This window comes from Fukomys damarensis, unplaced genomic scaffold (genome assembly GCF_012274545.1).
Source record: "Fukomys damarensis isolate Sample0158 unplaced genomic scaffold, DMR_v1.0_HiC HiC_scaffold_25, whole genome shotgun sequence".
Lineage (NCBI taxonomy): Eukaryota > Metazoa > Chordata > Mammalia > Rodentia > Bathyergidae > Fukomys > Fukomys damarensis.
This window is the reverse complement of record NW_022900937.1, coordinates 23,688,830-23,711,368: the sequence shown is the minus strand read 5'-3', so window position 1 is coordinate 23,711,368 and position 22,539 is coordinate 23,688,830. Positions and strand designations below refer to the sequence as shown.

At 50.7% G+C, this 22,539-nt stretch overlaps 1 protein-coding gene across 4 annotated transcripts in view; it reads right to left on the bottom strand.

Annotated features, from left to right (window-relative positions):
- Nucleotides 1-2,782: 2,782 nt before the first annotated feature.
- Nucleotides 2,783-22,539, bottom strand: part of Arid3b (AT-rich interaction domain 3B) — a 44,434-nt gene continuing 24,677 nt past the window's right edge. The window contains exons 2-8 of one of the 4 annotated variants that reach the window (XM_010626676.3): nt 21,466-21,537; nt 21,247-21,319; nt 9,781-9,964; nt 8,467-8,750; nt 8,108-8,362; nt 7,011-7,112; nt 2,783-5,356 (exon numbers count right to left, since the gene is read on the bottom strand). In XM_010626676.3, coding sequence (XP_010624978.1) covers nt 5,178-5,356; nt 7,011-7,112; nt 8,108-8,362; nt 8,467-8,750; nt 9,781-9,964; nt 21,247-21,319; nt 21,466-21,537 — 1,149 coding nt within the window. In that variant the 3' untranslated portion in view covers nt 2,783-5,177. The remainder of the gene's footprint in view (nt 5,357-7,010; nt 7,113-8,107; nt 8,363-8,466; nt 8,751-9,780; nt 9,965-21,246; nt 21,320-21,465; nt 21,538-22,539) is intronic. The other 3 variants (XM_010626680.3, XM_010626689.3, XM_010626693.3) reach the window with 3 other exon arrangements.

Sequence of the window (22,539 nt, the reverse complement as noted above, 5' to 3'; positions counted from 1 at the left end):
GAATCCTGGGACCCAGAGCCAGAGCAGTCCCTCTAGGGCTGAAGATGGATGCATAAAACCTGTGAACTTCCAGCTACCCTATTCCTCACCACATGGAGAGCTGGGTTTCAGTGGAGCAAAAGAAGCTGACTGTTCCAAAACAGACCTGAGGTCCTTACATAGGGAGATATCAAACCTTCAAGGTGGACTTTGGAGAGAGGACACCTTCCATGGCTCTGCATCCCAGGTTCTGGGTCTTCCTATGGCCAACATTAAGCCCAGCTGCCTGAGGGTGACCCTATCTTGGACTGTGGTACAGCTCTGTGATGAGAGCTTGCCTGGCACATGCGAGCCAGAGTTCCACCCCAGCAATGCAAAGAAAAAACAACAAAAACAACCACCCAAACCCCAAACCCACCCGACTGAGACAATAAGTCCCTCTCTTCTGCCTGCCTGCCTGCTTGGTCACAGGTCTTCAAGGGCAAACACCCCCAGTGCCACTCTGTCGTTAACTTTGCCACTGGGACAAAATACCTGGCATCTGCGATTTGAAGATTAGTTTGCTCACGGTTTCAGAGGATTCAGCCCATGGCCAATTGGCTCCAGTGCAGAAGCACCATTCCAGGATGGTGGGAAGAGCCTGGCAGAGGATGGCTGGCCAGAAAGTGAACTGAGGAACTGGGGACAATACACCCTTCCAGGTCATGCCCCCAGCAGCCAGCTCCTTCTGCCCAGACCACAGCTCCAAATGTGACACTTTGGAGTGAGTTTGGATCTACACTGACACTCCAAACTCGGGACTGTCCTGCTACCCCTCAGCCCCTGCCTCACCCGGTGAGGGGAGCCAGCCTCTCTACCACCTTGGTCTTGCCTATCTTTTTCTTGATGTGGGTCTGCTGTGTTGGTGATCCTCCCCCTCAAGCTCCCAAGTTCAAGACTGCAGGTGTGCACCTATGTCCTGGCTTCTTTTACCCTCATCTGTCCGTGTCCTTGTAGCTGCTAGGACTTGTATGTCACTGTCCCCAAGCTCCGCAGCCCTCACACCCTTCCTACTCTAGCTCCTTCTGCTTGAGGATTCCTTCTCTCCTTGCCTCTTTCAGAAGCCCCTTTCTCAGGCACCATGTCCCCTTCCTTTTCAGCAGGGACACAGACTCCTTGCATCGGAGGTACAGCTTTCCTAAGGGTCCTCCCTTCTGCTACCTCTGGGGAACACGCGGAGGGAGGGAGGTCACTGGGTGTGGCCAGGAAAGCATTCCTTGCAACTGCTAAAGGTCTTCCAGGGGGAACCCTGGCAGCATGGCACAGCAGAGACTGGGTACAGACACCCCTGGGCCCTCCACCCCATGATGGGGAGAGGCTAAAGGGCAGTTTGAAGCCTGACCTCAGCCATACCATTACTAGATCTGTGACCTCAAGTAGTACTTTTCTGTCCCCTTTTCTTCAACTGTAAAATGAGCATGTAACTCATGGAGTGGCATCAAGTGAGGCACTGCCGGGGATGTGGGACCTCAGGCTTGCTGCTCAACCTCTCTGTACCCATTTTCCCATCTGTATTAGGGGAAAATGGCCCCACCTCACAAACAGGCAAGAGGATGAAATGTATCAACCGTGTAGAGCTGAGTGCGTCGGTGTGCACGGACCCTCCTGCTCAATGGCCAGGGAGCAAATCCAGCGGTACAGCCCCAGGCCGAGGCCAGTGCATGCTCAGCACGCACAGTGTGAGTCCTGTTGCAGTGTCCTGGCCAGGACAGGCACCAAATAACACTAGAGCCACTCTGGTGTGTGCAAGGGCATCCTGGGCACCACCCAGGTCACCAGTGAGGTGGAACTGTGCATAGTTCCTTTTGTGCAAAGCACTGGTTTGACCTTGTTCCCACTCCACGGCCTTCCTTTTGTTTTTGTCTTAGTAACTAAGCAATAAAAACCACCCTGTCCTCAAAGGGCCTTGCTCAGCCGCTGCCCCCAGCCTGTCCCTGCAGTGGCACCTCCCCTCATATCAAGGTCTTGGAGCGTGTCACCTCCCTGTACCTTGGTGAGGCCCACTCACCATCTATGAGGCACTGGTGGCTGGGAAGTGTCATACCCATGACTGGGTGCCAGCAAAGTACTAAAGGATTTATTTCTTTCAAAAGATTCTCAAGATCATAAAGCGGCAGCTCAGGACTATCCTGATGCCACCCTTCTAGCACTTCCAATAGCAGAGAAAGGGGTCTCTGCCAGACCGTCAGAGGTTGGCACAGACAGGTACACACGCACTGTCCCAGACACCAGGGCTTCACCTTTGCATACTTCGAGCCATGCCCAGCACGTGTCTAGGTAGAGGAGCTGAGTAATCTGGGTCTGGCTCAAGTCCTCCTGGGGTGTCTGTCCCATGGTCCACATGGCACCAGGGCCTCGGTCACTCTTTTAAAAGAGCCCAAGCCGGAACCTGGCTTAAAACACATCTTCTGAGGCTCCGAAGTCCCTCAGCCTGGATCCATTCTTATGCCAGCTGTGCCAAACCTCACCTCCATCCTTGTCCCTCATCATTAGCCACAGATGCTGGTTCATACAGACCAGACCTGTTCTTCCAGCTTAACACTACCACCTCTGCAGCCACCCAAAGATGACCTCTGAGCTGCCCCAGCTTTCCATCCCACAGCCTATTAAGAGCCCAGATCACGTAGGATCCAAAAGAACAGGTCTGTAACTGAGCATGATGGCGCACACTTGTAATCCCAGTGTACTGGGAGGCTGAGGCAGGAGTATCTCAAGTTTTAGCCTAATCTGGGCAACTCAGCAAGACCCGTCTCAAATTAAAACATCAAAAAGGCAGGGTTTATAATTTACTTCTAAGGCTTTGGGTTTAATTCCCAGCACTGCAAAACAAACAAACAAACAAACAAACAAAATACCCCATCTTTGTCCAGACACTGTGCCTTCTCTGCATCTGGCCCAGCAGGTGCTCAGCTGGGGCTTGCTGAGCCAATGAGATATCCTAGGGCCTGGGCCTGTCACACCACCAATGTGACTCACTAGAGTCAGTCTTGGTGATCAGGCCATGCTGAGCACCCTGCCACCAGCAGATAAGCTTGAGTGCTCTGGGGAGGACAGGTCAGGGAAGCCCAGGGATGAGGAGCAGCCACCTGGCCCCATCACCCTAAGGTCCCTGCACAGTGGAAGAGTCAGCAAAGCAACTGAGGCCTGCCGTGTGAAGAGGTAGAGGTTTATTGAAATATAAACATTCAGAACATGTAAGAAAACAACCACGACATATACAGACACTTGCGAGAACGTCTGAGGTATGTACTTACTGCCTAGGCTACCTGTGTGCTACCACACTGCTGTTGGAATACAAAGGGACAGGGGACAAAGCACCCTTAGATGCCCTGCTCAGGCTGGACCAGGCCCAGGTTGGGGCGCTGAGGGATGGGCTGGGCACACGGCCAGGTAAGAACGAAAAGGGGAGGGCCTGTGACCAGAGACCTGGTGCATGTCCCCATATCCTCTGGGTGGGAGAGTCCATCCTTCGTGACCAAACCCTGAGAAAGACACTTTGGCCAAGTGTCTGACACACTTCAGAGGGAGGTAGGCCAATGCTGGCCACTGGGCCTCTGCACTGGTACCAGAACCTTGTCCCTTCCCTACCACAGCTGGGCAAGGTTTCTGCAGGCAAAGGGCAGCCTGCAGTGGGTGGGCAGGTGGGCTGTGTGTGTGTGTGTGTGTGTGTGTGTGTGCGCACGCGCGCGCATGCACGGGCATGTAGAGGGCCGGGGCGGGGAGGAGCGCAGGCCAGCGGAGTGGCTGGCTGGGTTGAGGTATGTCTGTGCATGAGCTTCTCATTTCCCTTTCTCTTCCTGGACAGGACTGAGCCCAGGAGTAACAGTGGCAGCATGCCCGGCTGAGGTGACCTGTGCAAGTGGCACTGTGGGAAGGAGTAGCCTGTACCAGCCCTGGCACCTCCCACTCCCACTCCCACTCCCTGGTGGTGGGCTCCGGCAGGCAGCATGGCCCCACAGTATGCATGGCAGGGCAGGGGCAGTGGCACGGTCAGGGATGTCCTGGGACTGGCATAGTTTCTGGCCCTGCAGGCAAGCACAGGCCTCTCCACCCCACTCTACTGCCTCAGGGATCCCTGAGTCACCCCGCCTGCTTCCTCCCTCCAGGGTGCATGGGTAGGGCCAAGGGGCTGGCTACCAAGTGCACCTGGCTGTGGTGATCTGCTCTTACTTCTTCTTTGGTGCTATAACAACAACAACAACAACAACAACAAAAATTTAAAAATAAAATACCAAAGTCAGCAAAACATATATAAAAAAGATTTCAGAGATGCAAATACTTCCTGAAGAATCAAACGTCAACAATTACAAATCTGAGGTATTTCAGTGACCTGATATCAGCGCATCTGGGGCTGGTGGGGCAGAGATGGCCCCAAGAGACTGTGACAGGGCAGGGACAAGGAAGCTAAGGTGGGAGAGTGGCCAACAAAGGCAAATGGAGATCCTGAGGTAAGGGAGGGTTGCGTGGGGTCCCGTGAAGTGGGTACCAGGGCCCAGGTAGTCCAAGCCCTCACCCATCCTGGCAGATGCCCAGAGTCCCGGGCCTGAAGCTTGCCCTGTGCTCTTTCAGGTGTCCCCCACTAGAGGGGGACATGGGGCCCTGAGGTCTGATGTTAGATTTGGATTTGAGGGACCCCAGCCTCTGGGAACCAAGAGCAGACAGGAGGGCTGGGAGGGTGGAACCCATGCTCAGCAGCTGAGAGCCATGAAGGCAGTCACTTGGCCCCAGCAGCCCACACAGGATTTAAAAATGAGGGAGCCACACAGAGGATGAGACCAGTGACCCTGGGGTAATGGCAGAAAGTGGAGGAAGGGAAATAAATTAAGGGGGAAGGAAGTGGAGGCGTCCAGCCCTGTGTCGGCTTACAGATTGTCGATACACTGTGCCCCGGGGTAGGAGACAGGCGGGGACCCTGGAGGAAGTAGGGCTACCAGACCCCTGCCCAGGCCTCCAGGATGATCCCTGATTGGACAACGCTGCCCTGTCCTGCCCCTCCCACCTATCCCTGCCCCCAGAGGACAGCAGGACCTGAATGGAGCCTGGACAGATGGACACACCCAGTCCCTGAACAACAGGCTCCGTGAGACGAGGTAAATTCTGTGCGGCAGCTTCTGCCACTCCTGGCTAGAGGGCAGGGCAGAGGCAGCTGGGTGCTGCTGTCAGAGAGACCAGCTGGTGGAGGGCTCCGCACTGGGGGTGCCCCGGGAAGAGGTAGGACTCTGTGAACAGTGAGAGCCACCACTGCTGCTGCCACCACCGCCAGAGCTGCTTCCGACGACACTCTGGGCAGTGGGGCCTGTGATGAGGTGAACCATGGGCTTCTGGGCAAACAGCACACCTAGGGGAATAGATGCAGATCCATCACCAACAAGCACCCACTGCAGGCTCCCTTGTGGCCCTCACACCTGGCACTGTGCTGGATACATACAGAGACCCTCCGGTTCTCCTGCCTGGGCTGCCAAGGGCACAAACGTAAATGCCTGAGCGCCCACTGCAGGGTGCTGTAAGAGCACAGAGGGGTCCTACAGGCAGAGATGTTGCTCAAGGGCTGGAAAAGAGGCAGTAGCTAAGGGAAGGCAGTTCCAGGGAGCCAGACACCTGATCACAGCAGAAAGGGCAACCAGGGAGTGTCAGTTACTAGGGCTACAGCAGATGGGGCTGGAAAGGTAAGTGGACAGCAGGGCGGCACGACAGGGCTTTGGTACTACTTGGGAAGTCTAGTGCTACCCACAACCAAGGAGGCCCTTAGACTCTGAGCGGGAACAGACTCCTGAGATCTGACCTTCTGGATGCTCTGGGGTGAGAGAAGTATGGCTGACACAGGATGGGAGGCTGCAGGGCAGGACTGACAGAGGCAGAGCTGGTGGAAGGGAGGCCTGGATAGGCCTGGCTGGGATGCTCTCAGGACCTTCACCCTAACCCCTGGGAAAGAGCACCAGCACAGGGACTACAGTGGTGGAGTAGGTGACTGGCTCCCTTCTCTTCAGGGGTGTAGGAAGCCTGAGCTCCTGACCCTCCCACTCGTGAGAGGGAAGAAGCTGTCTATTCTCTTGGAGAGACAAGACACAAAGGTCTGGTCCCCAGCTCTTGCTTCTTGCTCTCTCCGGGACCTAAACCCCAGCCCCTAGCCTCTCTCTATGAGCCACTAGGCCTTATGTTTTCTATGGGCTCCTGGGCCAGGCAAAGTCCTCTGAATGTGGCTCGCAGACACAGGATGATGCAAGGCACTGGCAGATGTCCTTGTGGCAACTGTCTCAGCAGAGATCCAGAGTGTGAAAGGGACCTTAGGAAGCCTGCAGGGTGGTGCTGCATGGGGGGCAACCTCCAGAACAGATGATTTAAATGGATAGGTGCAAGCCTGGTGAAATGCCCCATTTCCAAGGAATGTGTGGCCGCAGGGCTTCACACTCCTTGCACTGGCCACCTCCCCAGCTGGTGACACTCCATACCTTCAGAAAAAACAGGCGACATCCTGGCCAGTTCTGTGGCCACCAGTCATCCAGGGTGCTTGACAAGATTCAGACAGGTTGTCCCCATGCCCATCCCTAACCAGTGAGGTGGTAGGAGAAAAGGACTTCTGTTTTGTTGAGTACTAAGTCAAACATCCTGGAAAGACTTGGTCAAGGTGCTAAGTCAACTAACCAAACAGGCTGATCCAGCAGCATTCAGATTCTGCTGCTGGGGTCTCAGTCCTTAGTCTACTTTAAAGCCAGGAAATGACTGATAATGTATTATGAGTGTTTTGCAGTCAGAAAGGCGACCTGTGCATGGCAGACTCCGACTTAACCTTCAGTACAATATCTAAGGGTATGGACGCAGCACTTATTAGAAAACCTCACATTGATCAAACTGGTTAGAGGAAGGGATTCTGTAAACATAGAGGGAACCTATCATCCTACTAACAATCTGGCAGGAAGCATCCCATGTGCATCTGGGCCTGAGGGTGACAGCAGGGCCAGCAAGGGATGGCACAGTGGCTGGCCGGGGCCTACCTGAGTAGGTGGTACCATCGATGTCCACAGACATGTTAATGCTCCCAATGCTGCTTGGGGTCAGGTTCAGCGCAGCAGCTGAGGCTTCTCCTCTGTCTTCTGCTAGGATAGGGAGAAACTGGCCAGGTCAGGACTCCCACTGTCCTCTGGTGCTGTTAGAGAGCACCAATATGACCATCTCCTGAGCTCATGGGCTGGTGGAGACTGAGCTCACCAAATCTCCAATGCCCTCCTCTCCCAGTGAGCAGGCTGGCCTGGCCCAACCATAGGCACCAGCCTTGTGGATGTGGATCACAAATCCTAACCAGATCTGCCACACAACAGTCTGGAAGCCAGACAGGAAGTACCCCGATTCTGGGGACAAACTCTGTGCTACTGTCCCTTAATGGTGAGTTCTATAGAGAGGGGGCTTTTGCCCTCAGCACTTGGCCCTCCACCTGTAATGGAGAGCCAAGAATTTTTTCAGGTGAGCAGCTTTTATTTTAACCTGGCTTTGTGCAGGGCCAGGATATCTGTCCTCTCCTCGACTAGGAAAGTGGGGCTGACAGTGACTGCTCCCTTCATACCTGCCTCCTTCAGCATTACTCACTCACCTTGGCAAGAATGGTGAAGGACAGGTGTGTGAAAGGGGAAGCACAGGAGAAACAAAAGAAATGTAGTGTGTGGTTTGTGAAGAGAAGCGGGCACTTTAAAAAAGTGGAGGGGGAATGGAAAAGATATGTTATGCATCCTAATGTTTCCTACAGCCTTGTGTTCCCAAGGGCTCCTGGCACCTTGCTGGGCTTCGGGATCATAGGGTGTCACCCTCTTGAACCTGACCACCGTGCCCTGTGCTGACCTGCATCTGTGAGGGACCACAGGGCAGCCAAGCCCTTTGGTTTAGACTGATCAAAAGGCCACTGGAGAGGGAGCACAGCCTCCTATACTCCCACCTCCTTGAAGGGAACAGGGCATGGCCTGAGGCAGCCTCTAGTGCCCTCTCCCCCTGCCCCAAGATCCCAGCATCTTGAGAACACAGCGGCTCTTTCAGGGTCAGGACTGTGCAACTCGCCCACCCTGCCCCAGGTGTGGAGCTGAGGCTGCAATGACACACCCACCCCTGCCGTTGATACGGATCTTCACAGGCAGCTGCCGTGCCATGCTGAAAAGGTTACGCTGGAAGGCCTGCTGTACCAGGCGCTGCTCCTCCTCTGACAGCCTTGCTGCCTTCTTCTCGGCTGGCTCCCCTGACTCTAGACGCTCCCGCAGCTGTTCCAGTGCGGCCACCCGACTCCCTGCCTGTGGCCCCGCCAGAGCCACGGGCACAGCCAGGCGATTTGGCACGGGCACTGTGGTTGTGGGGACCCCGTCACCTGCAAAGGAACTGGAGCTGGCCCATACTCACCCCTGCCACCCACAACCCCATCTCAGACACAGGGACACAGGGTTTTTCCCTTCTCCCCAAGGGCCTGCTGACCTTTCCTGAGAGTGGCTGCTGGTGACAGCCGAGGACCACTGGCACTGGTGCCACTGCTGGAGGCAAGCCCCAGGACTGGGAAGCGGATCTTGGGTGGTGAGAGAAGGGCAGGGGCCCCAGCAGCAGCAGCAGCAGTGGCAGCAGTGGGTGAGTAGCCAAAGAGGGAGGAGCTGTAGCTAGGCCGCCTGCCCTCCCTGCGGTTGCCGTCGATGGCAGCCTGCAGCTCAGCAGGGGAGCTCAGGGCCTTTTTCTCACATTCGTAGGCATAGAGATACTTCATGTACCTGCAGGGAAGAAAGAAACAAGGAGAACCACCAAACCAGCGGCACAGACTGCCCAGGCTTGGCAATGGTCTCTGGGAGCAGCCTCCACTGGGCAGAGAATAGGGTGTGCTTACAAAGTCTGGGGCCACTGGATGAACTGCCCAGACTCCTCCTACTCCTACCTGCAACATGGCTCAAATCACAAGCACTATTCATTAAGGGAAATGACTAACATCTCAGCTTATCTGTACATTTACTTTGGTGCTTTGAGGGATACAAGGCCCAAGCCTTCCTGGCCTCTTGATCTCATTTGTGCAAGTTAGACTTGTCTGAAGCAAACAATCCTCTCCACTGGGCACAGGACCCAGGAGTTCTGTCTTTAGTGTCCTATGTTCCAAGAAGCAAGTCTCTCCCAAGAAGCTTCCCACTGTGGTTACAGCTGTCTCTAGCTCTTACTGGAAAAGCCCCTAATAAATAAAACCCTCCTCCATTGAACAAGGAGGCCATGCCACACTATCTGACTGATATGTCAACTGTTCCATTTCCTGTCTCTGGCTCTCATTCTCCACTACTACTTCTTGGTATAGCAGCAACCCCACGGAGACTGGGTGCAGATGGGATGGCCACTTGAGGCAGAAGTGATCCTTGGGAACAGTGCCAGAGAGTTTGTGGATTTGAGATAGGAGCCTAGGAGCCCGGGTTTGAATCTCAGGTTGACCACTTAGGGGCCGGGATGGCCTTGGACAAATCATTTAATCTCAGAGAATTAGTTTTGGTAATCTGAAAAATGGCACAATGTCTCTTCAGGATTGACTGTGAGGTTTAGGGAAAACAGAAAGGTAAAGAACCAACACACAAGAGACACCAGGTCAAGAGTAACTCTATTACCTGGTCTAGCTAAGCAGTCATCTGTCAAGCTCACTGCTGGCTCAGGAATTCACTCCTTTGGCTTACTGTACACTGGAATTTCCTTCCTTCCTCCCTGCCTCGGGACTAAATCATCCCCTTTCCCCGGCTTCTCTGGCTTCCTTCCCCAGCCCTGGCCACTCACTGGGTCCTGAGAGTAAAGGCAGCGCTGGTGATGGAGGTGGGCAGGTTCAGGCCTTTGGTGATTTCCCTCCAGATCTTCTTGTTGATGATCTCCACCAGGCCTCCCTTCTCTGTCACCAGCTTATACAGCATGTACAGGTCCAGGATTTGCTTGGCCATGATGGGGATCCGGTTGATGGGGGTTCCTGTGACCATCCAATGAGAAGGGGAGGGAAATATAAGACTTCTGGGCATGCTCACCGTTACTTGAATGGGAAATGGTGTTTATGCATCTGTTTAAAAGTGGGATTTGACTAAAGCTCCCCAAGCCTGGAAGCTACCTGACTAGAGTCAGTTCTCTAGGTCAAAGAAGACAGGCTCAACTCTCAGGCTGTGTGACCTCAGGCAAGAGGACTGGCCTTTCTGGATCGGTTTTCCTATCTGGTAAATATAAGAGCCAGATGAGATGAATTCCACGTGTTTTGTGTTTTTTGGTGGCATGTTGGGATTTTTTCCATGATTTGGCAACTTCCACTGCTCTGGGAAGCCTTCCTCATCTCCTGGTCTGGGAGCTCCCAAATGCCATTCACGTACAGCGTGTGCCTTTGCCTGTGGCCTGCATTCTCCTCTCCTGCTGCAGGACAAAGACGAGGCTCCCTTCTGTTCTGTGTGCCTCACCATGTCGACGGAGCTGCTGGACACACAGGTCTCGGGGGAATGCAGAGCCACTCAACAATTCTCTCTCCACTAATCACCCACCCCCTCCCTGGCTCTAGAAAAAGGGTGGGTCAGAGCAGCTTCCGCCTACCGGCCCCAAGGGGAAGTGAGAAGAGCCAGGGACTTGATTAGGAAACCTGGCACCGGGGCAGGAAGGGCTACTAATGAGCACCAAGGGACACAGGGAGGGCGGGGCCAGGTCCTTTCACGGTGGCTGGGATGCTCGTCAGGAGGCGTGATGGATGACTGTCATTTGGCAGCCCCAGGATTAATGATCTGGAGGTTAAAGGGGAGAATTCCACAGGGAAGGGTCACCGTCCGGGGCAGGGTAAGAGACTTGTTGCCTTTTGATGGTCAGCTCCTTTTACTGTACACAGGCTGCTGCTCCTGCCCTTCCTCCTCTCCCTGCCCCCACAGCACTGAGGCCCCACTGAGCTGCCTGGTAGTTTTGAGCCCATTTGGCTTGTGGTCCTCTTGCTTTCTCTCCTCTAATGTAGGCATTTTTTTCCCCACCCAGAACTGCCCGCCCACCCCACTCTTTCTTATAGGACCATTCAGTCACAGGAGGAAGCAAAGGACAGCTTATGTGTATAGACACATAGGGTGCTAAGGCAGGATAGTGTTTCTTTTCTAAGATGGGGAGGGAACCACCCTGCTTGAGGACCCTTTCCTTGACCAGCCAGTGGACCTTACTCTGGCCACAGAGAAAAGCCTGAGGTGGTGGGCCTGGCCAATGGCAGGCAGGAATGCTGGGCACCACTTCTTTTCAAAGGCCTGTGCGCTGACACACACCCTGCTGTGGTTACCCCACACTTTCTGGGGCATCACTTAGGTCCCCTCACACAGGTCACTACCTGACTTCTCCAGCATTTACATAAATGTGCTGTTCATCTCAGAGTTGGATATGTACACTGACCTCGCCTTCACTATCCCCAGAGACACCAGTGTCCTGGGCAGCGGCTCTGCTTGTCCTTTACCTCCAAATCCCAGGCTGTTAGGGATCTACTGATTCACTTCCTGGAGGTCTCTCTCTCTTGAAAGCAACGATCTTTCTGGCCCAGGCCCTTACTGGTTATTGGTTTACCATTAGATGGGTAAAGTGGTCTCTGGCCACATGCTTGCCTTGTACACTACAGGCACAGTCTTATTAAAGTGCTGCTTCAACCACATCACCCATTTCCTTGTTTAAAAACCTCCAATGGCACTCACTGCTCACCACCTACACCACACATCCAGTCACATGACCCAGGTCTGCCATGCTGCTCACCATGCGTGAAATACTCAAACACGCACCACCAACTCCTGTCACTGCCTTCTCACAAACCCCTCCAACCATGCTTGCTCTAGCTCTGTGACCCAGCCCCTGTTCGGGCTGGAAGCCACCTGCCTCCACAGGAACTGCCCCAACCTCCTTCCATGTCCACTCCCTCAAGGGAGAACTCTCAAACTACCCCAGTCTACTCTCTCTCAGAATTTCTAGGTCTCCTCAACAAATGCAGCAAATAATTCCTCTCTGAATGTTTCTTATATGTCCGTGTGACAACCCAGGACGATGGTCAGCTCTGTGAAGCTGGGACTGTCTGTCCTTTATCAGCCTCCAATATTATGGTGGCTAATATTAATGAGCCTCCCACACAGACTAAAAACCATGCTGCTCAGAGTCAGAAAATGGGTTCCAAGGGAGCTCACTTGGGAACTTTCCCCACAGCACCCAGGCTTGCGGAGACCTACACTCTTGAGTGTCTACACTGACAGTCCTGACAAGAAGTTACTTCTCCTCTCAGGTTCTAATGGGTCGCAGTCACCATTAAATAGCTGGGGGAGCTGAGGCCCAGAGTGTTTCAGCTGTTTGCTTCCAAGTCCCACAGCAAGAGAACCAGCAACAGGAGAACAGATGGGTTCGGAATTTTGAAAAAGTCAAGGAACCAGGCTCCATATGGCAGGGCCTCAAGGAAGGGAAAGAAGGTGCCAGTGTGGAGGTGGCTGAGTATGAGCGCCCAGGACATCTGTGACACGGCAAGGCCTGCCCAGCTGAGCAAGCACAGTCCTTAAGGAGATCACCCTGCACAGCCAGATACCACATGCTTCAGAACTGCACGTGAGAGCAGTTTTCAGACTACACGGTTTCCTGCTGATCTCCTCAGAGGCGGTAAATCTTCAGACACAGACAACAGGTTACACTTCTGGAAACCACCATCATTCATCCAGAGGCAGCCAGCAAACAGGATGGAGGAGCAGTCTGCGTACAGTGGGTTTTATCAAAGATGCAGAGTGGACATAAACCACAGATTTCCAGAGTGGCTCACATGGCCTAGGAAGAGCTCCTCAGAGAGGATCTTATGTCCATCTTGACTATCCAGCCATTTCAGATGGTGCCTTTTAAGGGTAACACTGTTACCAATGCAGAAATTTTATTAGAGTCAAAGTCTCAACTGTCAGTGAATTAGGAGCCTGACAAATGCCTAGGGAAGGGAGGCAAGGGTGAACACAGGTCCTGAGGAGGCAAGGGGACCTAAGGTTGACAGTAGCAGCTAGCAGCTGTCAGCTGGCCTGTCTCCAGCACCCGAGAGAGCAGTCATTCCTGGAAAAATCCCATAGGAGCCAGGTGCACAGGAAGGTTGGTGGCATCCTGGGTGTTCCACAGTCTTGCTTTCTTGTACCCCACAGTGTGTGTACCCTCCCTGCATGGGACCTCTTTATCAGGCACCCTGGTTCTGGAGACTAAATCAGTAAGGGGATCAGCACTGTGTCCTGCAGCTGGCTCTCTATTAAAGGGTTAGAGCAGCTCATAGTTGGAGACCAAGCTGAAGCTGTCCTGAGTGTAGCTTTAGGTGAGCATGTGCATCTGGATGACACAAATAAAAACACCTGCCCTGGCTTCAATTCTGACAACTAAGAAAAACAACTGGGCCCTTAGCATTGTGCTGGTGGCCCTGGCAGCCATCTCTCTTGTCCAAAGGAGATTCTACTATGAAGAAAGAGGGGAAGGTCTTTTAGCTGAGCTTGTCAATACATACTACTGGGGGGTGGATGTGGGGGACCAACACTTTTAGCCTAAGTTTCCTCTTTAGTGAAATGAGAAATTTGCACTAGATGACTTCAAGATCTCAGGTCTTAAAAGCCTATGAATAAAAAATCAAAACAAAAATTTGTAGTTGTGATTATTCCCAAAGGGAGAATGACTTGGCTTATGGAGCTTGCCTGAATTAGGGGCAGTTGTAATGAGTGATTTGGGATCTTTTCCAGGGAAGGCCCCCTACTGTGCTTAAGACAAGGTCAGTGAAGTTCAAGTCCACGAGCAATGGTTCCTCCCAGCCCTTCAGAGAAGGCATGGGGACTCCATCTGCTCTACAGGCTGGACCACGACCTCCTCTTTGGAGACTCCTCAACCACAGTGGCAAGCTCATGCCCACAATCAATGCAAAAGCAGTCTGCAGACACCCAGTGGAGAGAGCTTTAGGTCACTGGTATGGCCCTGCAGGAGGCCATATCTCTACCCTGACATGCCTAGGGGGCACTTGGTAGGGAAGCCTGCAGACTGTCAGTCACTGCTATCAAAGCAGGAGCTAGGATTGAGGGTAATTAATCATGCTCTCCCTGACAGGAACCCAGGGCCTTATCTGAACCCCAAGAAATGCCACTGGTCTCTAGTTCCCTACTCAATAAAGGAGACTGACAGTTGCAACAAAGAGGCCCCTTATCAGATTTCAGCCAGGGAGCCCCAGGCAGCCCTAGGGACGGGAAGTCAAAGGCTTTTATAAGGGCAAGGGACCCAGTAAGGCCCACAGGACTCTGGGCTTTAACCTCTGTTGGTAGGCATGGGCACTCCCAGGCCAGCACTGCCTTCAGCAGCTTCCAGTGCAGATACAGCAGAACACCAGCTGCTTCCTGGCACCCTGCCTTCCTGCCTCCCACTCAGATAATACAGCTGTAGTTGGGGGTAGGGAAGAGGGCAAGAGAAGAGGGGGCTGCCTCTGGCTCGAGACAAAGCTAGGACGTGGCAAGAGTGCTGAAGGGCAAGCTACTTCCTTTCCATTGCAGAGAATGGGTACGTTCCAGGGAAGGCCAGTAGCAATTAGGGGCAGGGCCCTAAACAGCTCATGAAGGCTGCCTTCCTGCCTACTAGTCAGGGGTGAGGGCCCAGGACCCAAGGCGTGGCCCTGCCAGGCACCCTCACTGCTTTTTCCTGACTTTGAAAAAGGTGATTAATCATGTTCATAGCCTGACTGTCAAGAGAGCTGAGCAGGGAGCTTAGGAGAGTTCAGACTCACATTAGGCAGGAAGGCCAGCCAGCCTGCTGACCATTTTCTGCAGATTCATTTTCACCATGCTCTGGCCCTTCTCCCCAGAAACAAACAGGAAAATGACTGGTGATGTTTCCCTGCTTTATTCTTGTAAAAACTGCTCATTGGACACCCAGAAGTCTGCACTACAGTCTGTACTTGGGACTGTTCTGCACAGCAGCACAGGGAGGACGTCCTTAAAGGCATAGGTAAGCCTTCCACCTCCAAATTCCACTGAGTAGGTCTAACTCACCTATGGTGTGGTGCACTGAGATAGGCATACAATAGCATACAATGGATCTGTACTGCCATCTATACCATGTGACCAGCCTTCAGGCCAAAATATGGGAGATTTCCTGTATCTCTCTCCCTAGATCAACAACACCCATACTCCCACCCCACCAGAAGGCCCTGGAACAGCCATTATTCTGATGTGCATTTTCTCCAACTTTATATAAATGGAATCACATAGCATGTAATTTTAAAAGTACATTATCTTTTGTGTTTGGCCTCTGTTCACTATTAGGTCTGTGAGGGCTGTCTTGGGAGTGTGCAGGAGCAGTGCATTCTTTTTACTGCACTTTATGACTGCACCAAAATTTATTAGTCCATTCTACTTCTGATGGACAATTGCGTGCTTTCTAGTTTCTAGCTACAATAAAAGGTGCTGCTATGAATATTCCTGCACATGTCTTTCATGCATGGAAGCTCTTGTTTCTGTTGGGTACACCTCCAGGAGTGGAACTGCTAGCAGGCTCAGCATACTCAGCTTTAATAAGCTTTAATAAATCCTTTCAAACAGATTTTCAAAGCTGTTACACCCATTTATAACCATCAGCAATGTGTGGGTGTTTTAGGTGTTCTATGTTGGGAGGCTGATTTTAAACTAATAATTTTGGGGGAGGTGTTGGAGGCACTCCAGCTTGGACTAATTCTTTCAGGTGAAGTTCAACAGAATGTGTCATATATTCTGCTATGGCTGATGATGAAATCATGACTCTGACCATGCCATCTTTCCTTAAACCTTTGTTCAGAGAAGTTGGAAAAAGAGCTGAAGGAGGTGGGCTACTGGCCTCTCTGCTCTGCCTGCTGGTGCATCACTACCCCTTGACAGCTTCAACAGGGCAGGGGTGGAAGGTGGCCAAGAAGGGCCCACTGGCCCGGGTACACATAGCTGCCTGTGCTTCTGATGCCATCTGTGCCAGAAGGCTCTGAGACTCTGTGGTGTCCCCAGGAATAAGTGGGCCAAACCCTTTCTATAGATTAGTCTTTTGTCAACTCACTGACTATTAGCTCATCCTGGAACAAAAGAGGCAAAAGCATCAAATCACTCAATTTTACCATGTGCTATGAGTACCAGTAAAAGATTTTGAAGGGGAAGAGGCTAAATTTAATGACAAAACTGGGCTGTTTAAATTAATTGTGCCTTTCAAATACTAAGTTCCTGTCCCATCATTGTGTAACTGAGTACTTATACGGTAGTAAATAACTATTAAAGATGGGAGGAAGAAAAACTGAGTATTTAGCAGCAGCAGCAGCAAGCCAGATTACCTGTAGAGAGAAAAGGATCTGGCCTCAGACAAAAGGTTAATTCTGAGACAAACATTTGCATTTTACACTTTCATTTGGGTCTGAAGTTAAAAATGAAGCCCTTAACCAACATGATAAGCTCGACTTTCTTTATGGCAGAATAGTATACCACTGTGTAAAAAAACCCCACATCTTAGCTAAATGGATGTACCTTGAGACCATATTCTCAAGTGAAATAAATCAGACATACATGTTTAAATACCATATTGTTTCTCTGGTGTGAGAAACTGAAAAGTGGAAATAAGGACTAAAATGTTTAATAAATATTGGGAAATGGGAAGAATATGTTCAAATGAAAAAGAGAACAAGGAAGGGAGGGAGGAAAGCAGGGACAGGAAAAAAGAATAGAAGGAAAAAGTAGAAACAAAGCTTTTGCAAATGAGGAGAACAAGTGTTGAAGGGAGTGGGGAATGGGAAAGAAAAGAAGCGAGATACATCATGAAGGGGTAAAAATTCCTTGTCATGAATGTTATCATTATGTATATCTAAAATGTACCAATAAATGTTTTGCTTAAAAAAAAACGAAGCCCCTAAACTGATCTCAACGGACAAAGACAACACATTTTAGATTATCAGGAAGAGTGTACAGGGCACAGAACATTTACTATAAGATACAAAGAATACAGAAGAAACCGCCTTCATCAAAAGCCAAGCAATATATGTCAGACATTTCCTTGCCCAAGATGGATTGATAAGCACACAACAGAAGGAAAAACACTCAGACTATACTCTGAGGCAAGCCCAGCCCTTTCCCACAGTAAATTCTTTGTATATATACATCAAAAACAGATCTAACAATCCACTGGGGAAAACCAAGGTCAGTGAGCAGCCTTGACCAGAACTGGTAGGAGTGAGAGGGCCACTCTACATGAGGTCTTGACAAAACTTGTCTTTCACATGACTAGGTGGCTCCTTAGCCGGGTGCACCCACGGAGGGGTGGGGGGGCAAGGGCAGGAAAGAACAGCCTTACTGGTGCCATGTTCTGGGTGTGTCTCCTGTGTCCCCATCCCATCCTGACTTGTCAAGTACCGGCCTCCTTGCTATAAATTGTCATGCCTCTTGCATCAATCATCTAAATGCTGTTGGACCCTCTCTCTGCTGGACAATGGCCAGTGGAGGAGCTCAGCACTTGCTGCGGGGCTCAGAATGCTGCAGGACAGACTAAGCTTGCCTGCTGCTCTAAAACCAGGAACAGGGTTGTCAGTACTGGGGAACCAGTGTCTCACATGCTGTGCAGGGAAAAGGAAAGAGCTAGCGTAGGAGTTGGAAGATAGATGCAAAGTTTGTGCTCTGGTCCTAGCTGAGTACCTTAACCTCAGACTGATAACCTTTGCCCTTTCTACTCCACAGAGCTGCAGCTTGGGTTGCAGCAGGTCAGATGATGCATTAAAGAGTTCTATTAAGGGTACGGGTTAAAAATAAAAGTAACTGCAAAATCATCATCATCATCATCATCATCATCATCATCATCCAACTCTAATGAGATCACACTGCTGGTTCACCTCCTAGGGAAAATGGGAACAAGCTTTTCTTCCTCAGGGATGAAGGAAAAATGGAATTGTTTATATATAGCTTTTGCTTATCAGACTTACAAATTAGTCCCTTGGGAACTCTGCAATCTAACCACGCTTTCTAGAGAGATATTCTAGAGGGGAAAGAGAATCTGGAGCAACTTGTATAATTTGATTTGGCTTCAGTTAGCAAAAGAAGAAATCCATTATTTAGCAAAGAAAGGGAAGAAACATTTGGTCTTAGAGATTCTTGATACAGTCTGCACACAATTAATATGACAGAAAATTCTTTAAAGGGGCTTTGCTTCCTTTGTTTTTTGTCCCCAGGGGGAGCTCAAAAGAACAATCACGGATACAGAATACAGAACAGAGAAGCTTCCAAGTGGACATGAACCTCCTTGATTTATAGATTTAAAAAAAAAAAAAAAGTGTGGCCCACAGGGGAAGGATTTGCTCAAAACCACGGAGGAGGTGGAGATGAGCCCTGGCTTTGTGTACTCTGCCTCCAGAGGCCTTGCATCTCTCAAGGTTCACAAGAGACACTGAGCCAGAGACAGCACTGCCTCAGCCCACCCACTCCTCCTAGGCTCCTGTACTGGTGGGGTGCTGTGCTGGTCAGGGAGGGCTCAGCATGCAGGGGACCTGGTCTGGCCTAGACACTTGAAGACCTAAAGAGGAAAGAGCCATCTGCTGTGGTTAATTTGCCCAATTGTGTCAACAGGCAAAAGAGATAGCATACAGTCACAGCCTGTGCCCTCTCCAGCAGGACAGCTGTTTTATCATCTGCAGCTGCAGTCATCTCCCCAGGAGCCCATCCACTTCCTCTGTAATGGCCCATGTCTAAATGTCTGGCTGCACTCACACCGAGGTGGACATCTCCAGGCTTGTCACACTCAAGCTGAGCATCTACCACTTACCTTTCACAGATTTTCTAGGACCAGCTTGCTGCCCTGCTGCTGAGGTCTGTGAAGCCTCTCCTTGGTCCCGGCTAACAAGATCTGCCTGAGTACCCTAGCCACTCTGCTCAGGGAGGGATGAGTAAGTCACACACATCTAGGATCTTTGGCCTCACTGTTTTTATGAAGAGCAAAGACAGCAAACTCCAAACAATTTAAAGAGCAGCCTGCTCCCAGCTCTTCTGATCCACTACTCTTGTTGAGACTATGAGAGAGAGGAGAGAGGATATCCTAGGGCCCTGAAACAGTACTCTCCACCTCAAATTGGGCTTCTAGCACCCACTCCTTGGTACTCAGTTAAGAGGGATAGAGATTAATGCCTGACTTAGGACCACCTTCAGGTACCTGGAAGGAAGATTTCTATAGAGACTTTTTCTATCTTTACTCTGACCATCCTATAGCAGTGGCTCTCACCAGGGGCTGCTTCTAATATCTAAGAGACGTTTCTGGTTGTTAGGACTGGAGGTTGCTGTTGACACCTCATGGGAATAGGCCATGGATACTGTAAATACCTTACAGCACACAGGACTGCCCACAAGAATGGGGAATTCAGCCCCTAGAGTCAGTAGTGCTGCAGCCAAGGAACTCTGCATGAGACACTCGCAAGTGATAGACTGATCTGCTCCCCTACTGCGGTGATGCCAGCAAACAGTAAAATACTTGATACAAGTGCTGAAGGCAAGACCTGAGTAAACCACAAATTGACTTACCAAAGGGAGTCACTTACTCCTGCTTTGGGCTCACTCAAAAATATAAGAGATGGCAATGTGGCTGCTCCAGAATAGACAGGCAGCAAGACTGTTCTCTGCTGCTGCCTCCCATTACAGGGTGGCTGTGGAAAGGAAGCAGACACACCTAGTAGCTCAAGGCAGCACCCCTTGCTAGGCAGGCTGTGACAGGAAAACCAAATTGCTCATACACCAAAAATTCCCTGAGACCCTCCTGGCCCGGCCCTGTTGATGCTAGGGGCACAGAGGCATGTCCTTGAGGAGCTCCCAGTCCAGTGAGGACATCTAACGGTAAGCAATTGCCAAATATCACTCTCGGTGAGGCTGACACAACTTACATTTTCCTCTAACAGTCCTTCTGGGAAGGGCAAAAAACAATAAAGTGGAAAATAAAGCAGTGGTGCTGCACAGCTGATTAAAATCTATATTGCTATGGCAGCCCCTCCGAGACAGGATCAGCACCCGGGTTTGCACCAGCTGGGCTTGTACAGCTTGTAAATAATTAAAAGGTAATTGGAAGGGGAGACCAAAGTATTAAGTGGATTTCTCTCTCTCAGGGCAACCAGGGAGTTTCACTGCTGCCAGTCACATTATCTTTCAGGATTATACTCTTGTTTTTTAGCTCCTCGCTCCAGCTCCAGCTCCAGCTCCAGATAACCGTTGGTGGAGTAAACTAATTAGGGCTGTTGAAACTGCTTTGATAGGCCTGGAGACAGGGAGCATAGACTCAAAACTTTCTGTTGCCTTTTTGTTAATACAGCCCTGCACCAAGAAGGCAATAGGCTTTGGAAGGTAAGGAATGGGGGAGAAAGGAGGGGAGAAGGGGAGAAGGACAGATCAAGCCAAGGAAAGCAATAAAGAATGCTCAGAATTTTTAACTCTTGGGGTTACAGCTTAGCCTAGGACAGAGACAATGTCACTCTCAGTTTCAGTAAAGCCACTGACCCAGATCCCAGGGGAAGAATGATCAGGCATCCACAGGGTAGAGGCTGGTGGGAGAAGCACTTTTCTCCAGTTGTCTCTTGAGTTGGGTGAAGGTAGAGGCATGGGCTGAACAACTAAGAACCTTCTAAAGAGGCTGGGGTTCTGGCAATGCTTCCTGAGTGCTCACCTGGCTGGTGAACCCATTGCCAGGACAGGATGTCACACTAGGAAGTTGAGCCCCTGAGCTCTACTCAGCCATGCAAGGGTCTACAGTGGTGATGGCTACAGCTGACAGTGAGGGGAGGAAGAGGGAAGGCGGGCAGAGATCAGGAAGATAAATTATAAAGCAGATGCCACATAGCCTACAGTAAACTGTACAAATTTTCCAGCCAAGCCAGTAGATTTCAAAAATAAAAAAGCCAATGGATAAAAAGACAAAGTGGCCTTCCCTTCCCACGGAATCATTTCAGACTCCCAAAATATAGTTGGGATCTCTACTCTTTCAGTCTCTATGAGACTAGACCCATATGCTACTTTAAGTGGAGTCCAGCGTATTTGAATTAGAAGAGACCCAATAAGAATCAGGGCCAAATGGAGATGATCAATCCATTCATTTTCTTCCAAAGTCTTCTCTACCTTCTTCAACGTGGCTGTCAATTATTCATATAAATCCTGACCCAATCGGCAGTAAATGTCCCTTGTCCTGGGTATGGATAGCACATAGTATATTGACACATAGTAGGCATTCAACAAATAAGGATAAGGCAAGCACACTCACCCCTTTTCTGCATAAAGATGAAGAGGTCATCCAGGAACTCTTTCCTTTCAGGATCACTGTCTAGTTCATATAGCTGCAGTCCCCACCCCAAGGAAAAAACACAAAGAAACATTCCATTTTGCCTCAGAAAGTCTTATACCAGAGATACTATAGCCATAAGAATAAGGACAACCCACTGCAGACCTTCCCCATCTTCGTCACAAAGGATGTCTTACAGACCTTGGCAAAATCTCGGGAAATCTCTCTTCCTCGGCCTCCATCAGCATCATCACTCCAGGCCAAACCACCATTCTGCAGAGGAACAAGACAAAAGGTTGAAAGGGGAATAGGAATAGAATGAGTAGAGTACAGGGCAATCACTGGAGACAACAATGACCCTCAGCAGTCACGCTGGGAGAGACTGTCAGAGATGACTACTTCTCCCCTTTACAGGGACAACTTGTTTTTGCTTTCAATTATGATTCCAAAATAAGAGGGAGTTGGACAGAAGAATCATTCACTTCCTGAAGGGTGGGCACGTGTTACTCATACTCAATGTTCCAAGAGGGGTCCTAGGCCTAGTGTCCTGAGAACCTCTCATCCCCAGCTCATCTTCAGAGGCCATTGCTCTGAGACATACTGTGCTGGGAGTATGAAAATGCTACACCTGGTTTCCTTGCACACTGCCTTGAGCAGGGATAAAGGCCAAAGGAAGCGGGCAAAGATACTGAAATTGCAGCCTCTCTGCAAGACTCCTTGGAAGGCCCAATGCTAGGGAAGAGAAAGCCTTACTGAGGTGAGCACTACAACACCCAAGACTGCTTGGGTCTCAAGGGGCAGACTCAGGGCCCCAGGGCAAGAGTTCATTTTCATTAGGGAAATAATGAAAACCTAAGCCTGATTTAATTGATTAGGTTAAACCAACACTATTCACTGAACAGGAGGGAAGGGAAAACATGTTCCTCTATTATTTCATCTTGCTAGCTTAGAATTATTTTTTTCTAGTTTAGAATTTAACAGAGTACTCTGGAATGATTTGTCATCCCCACCGTCAGGAGAGCTCCCAGCCTGGCACATAATAGTCAAGCCAACTAAATACTTATTCACAAAGGATAGAAATGTACATGCCATGCAGGAAGCTGGTAGGGGACATGACAGTGTAACTCTGCTGCTTATCTCTGACCCCTGCCTGAGCTAGTGGAGAGCCCAGTGGATGCAAATGGAAACCCCTGAGCCTGTCACCCATGTTCCCCAGCTAGCCAGGATGTTTAAGTGGTAGGGGAGGGTCAGCTGAGTCTAGAAGAAACCAGGGTT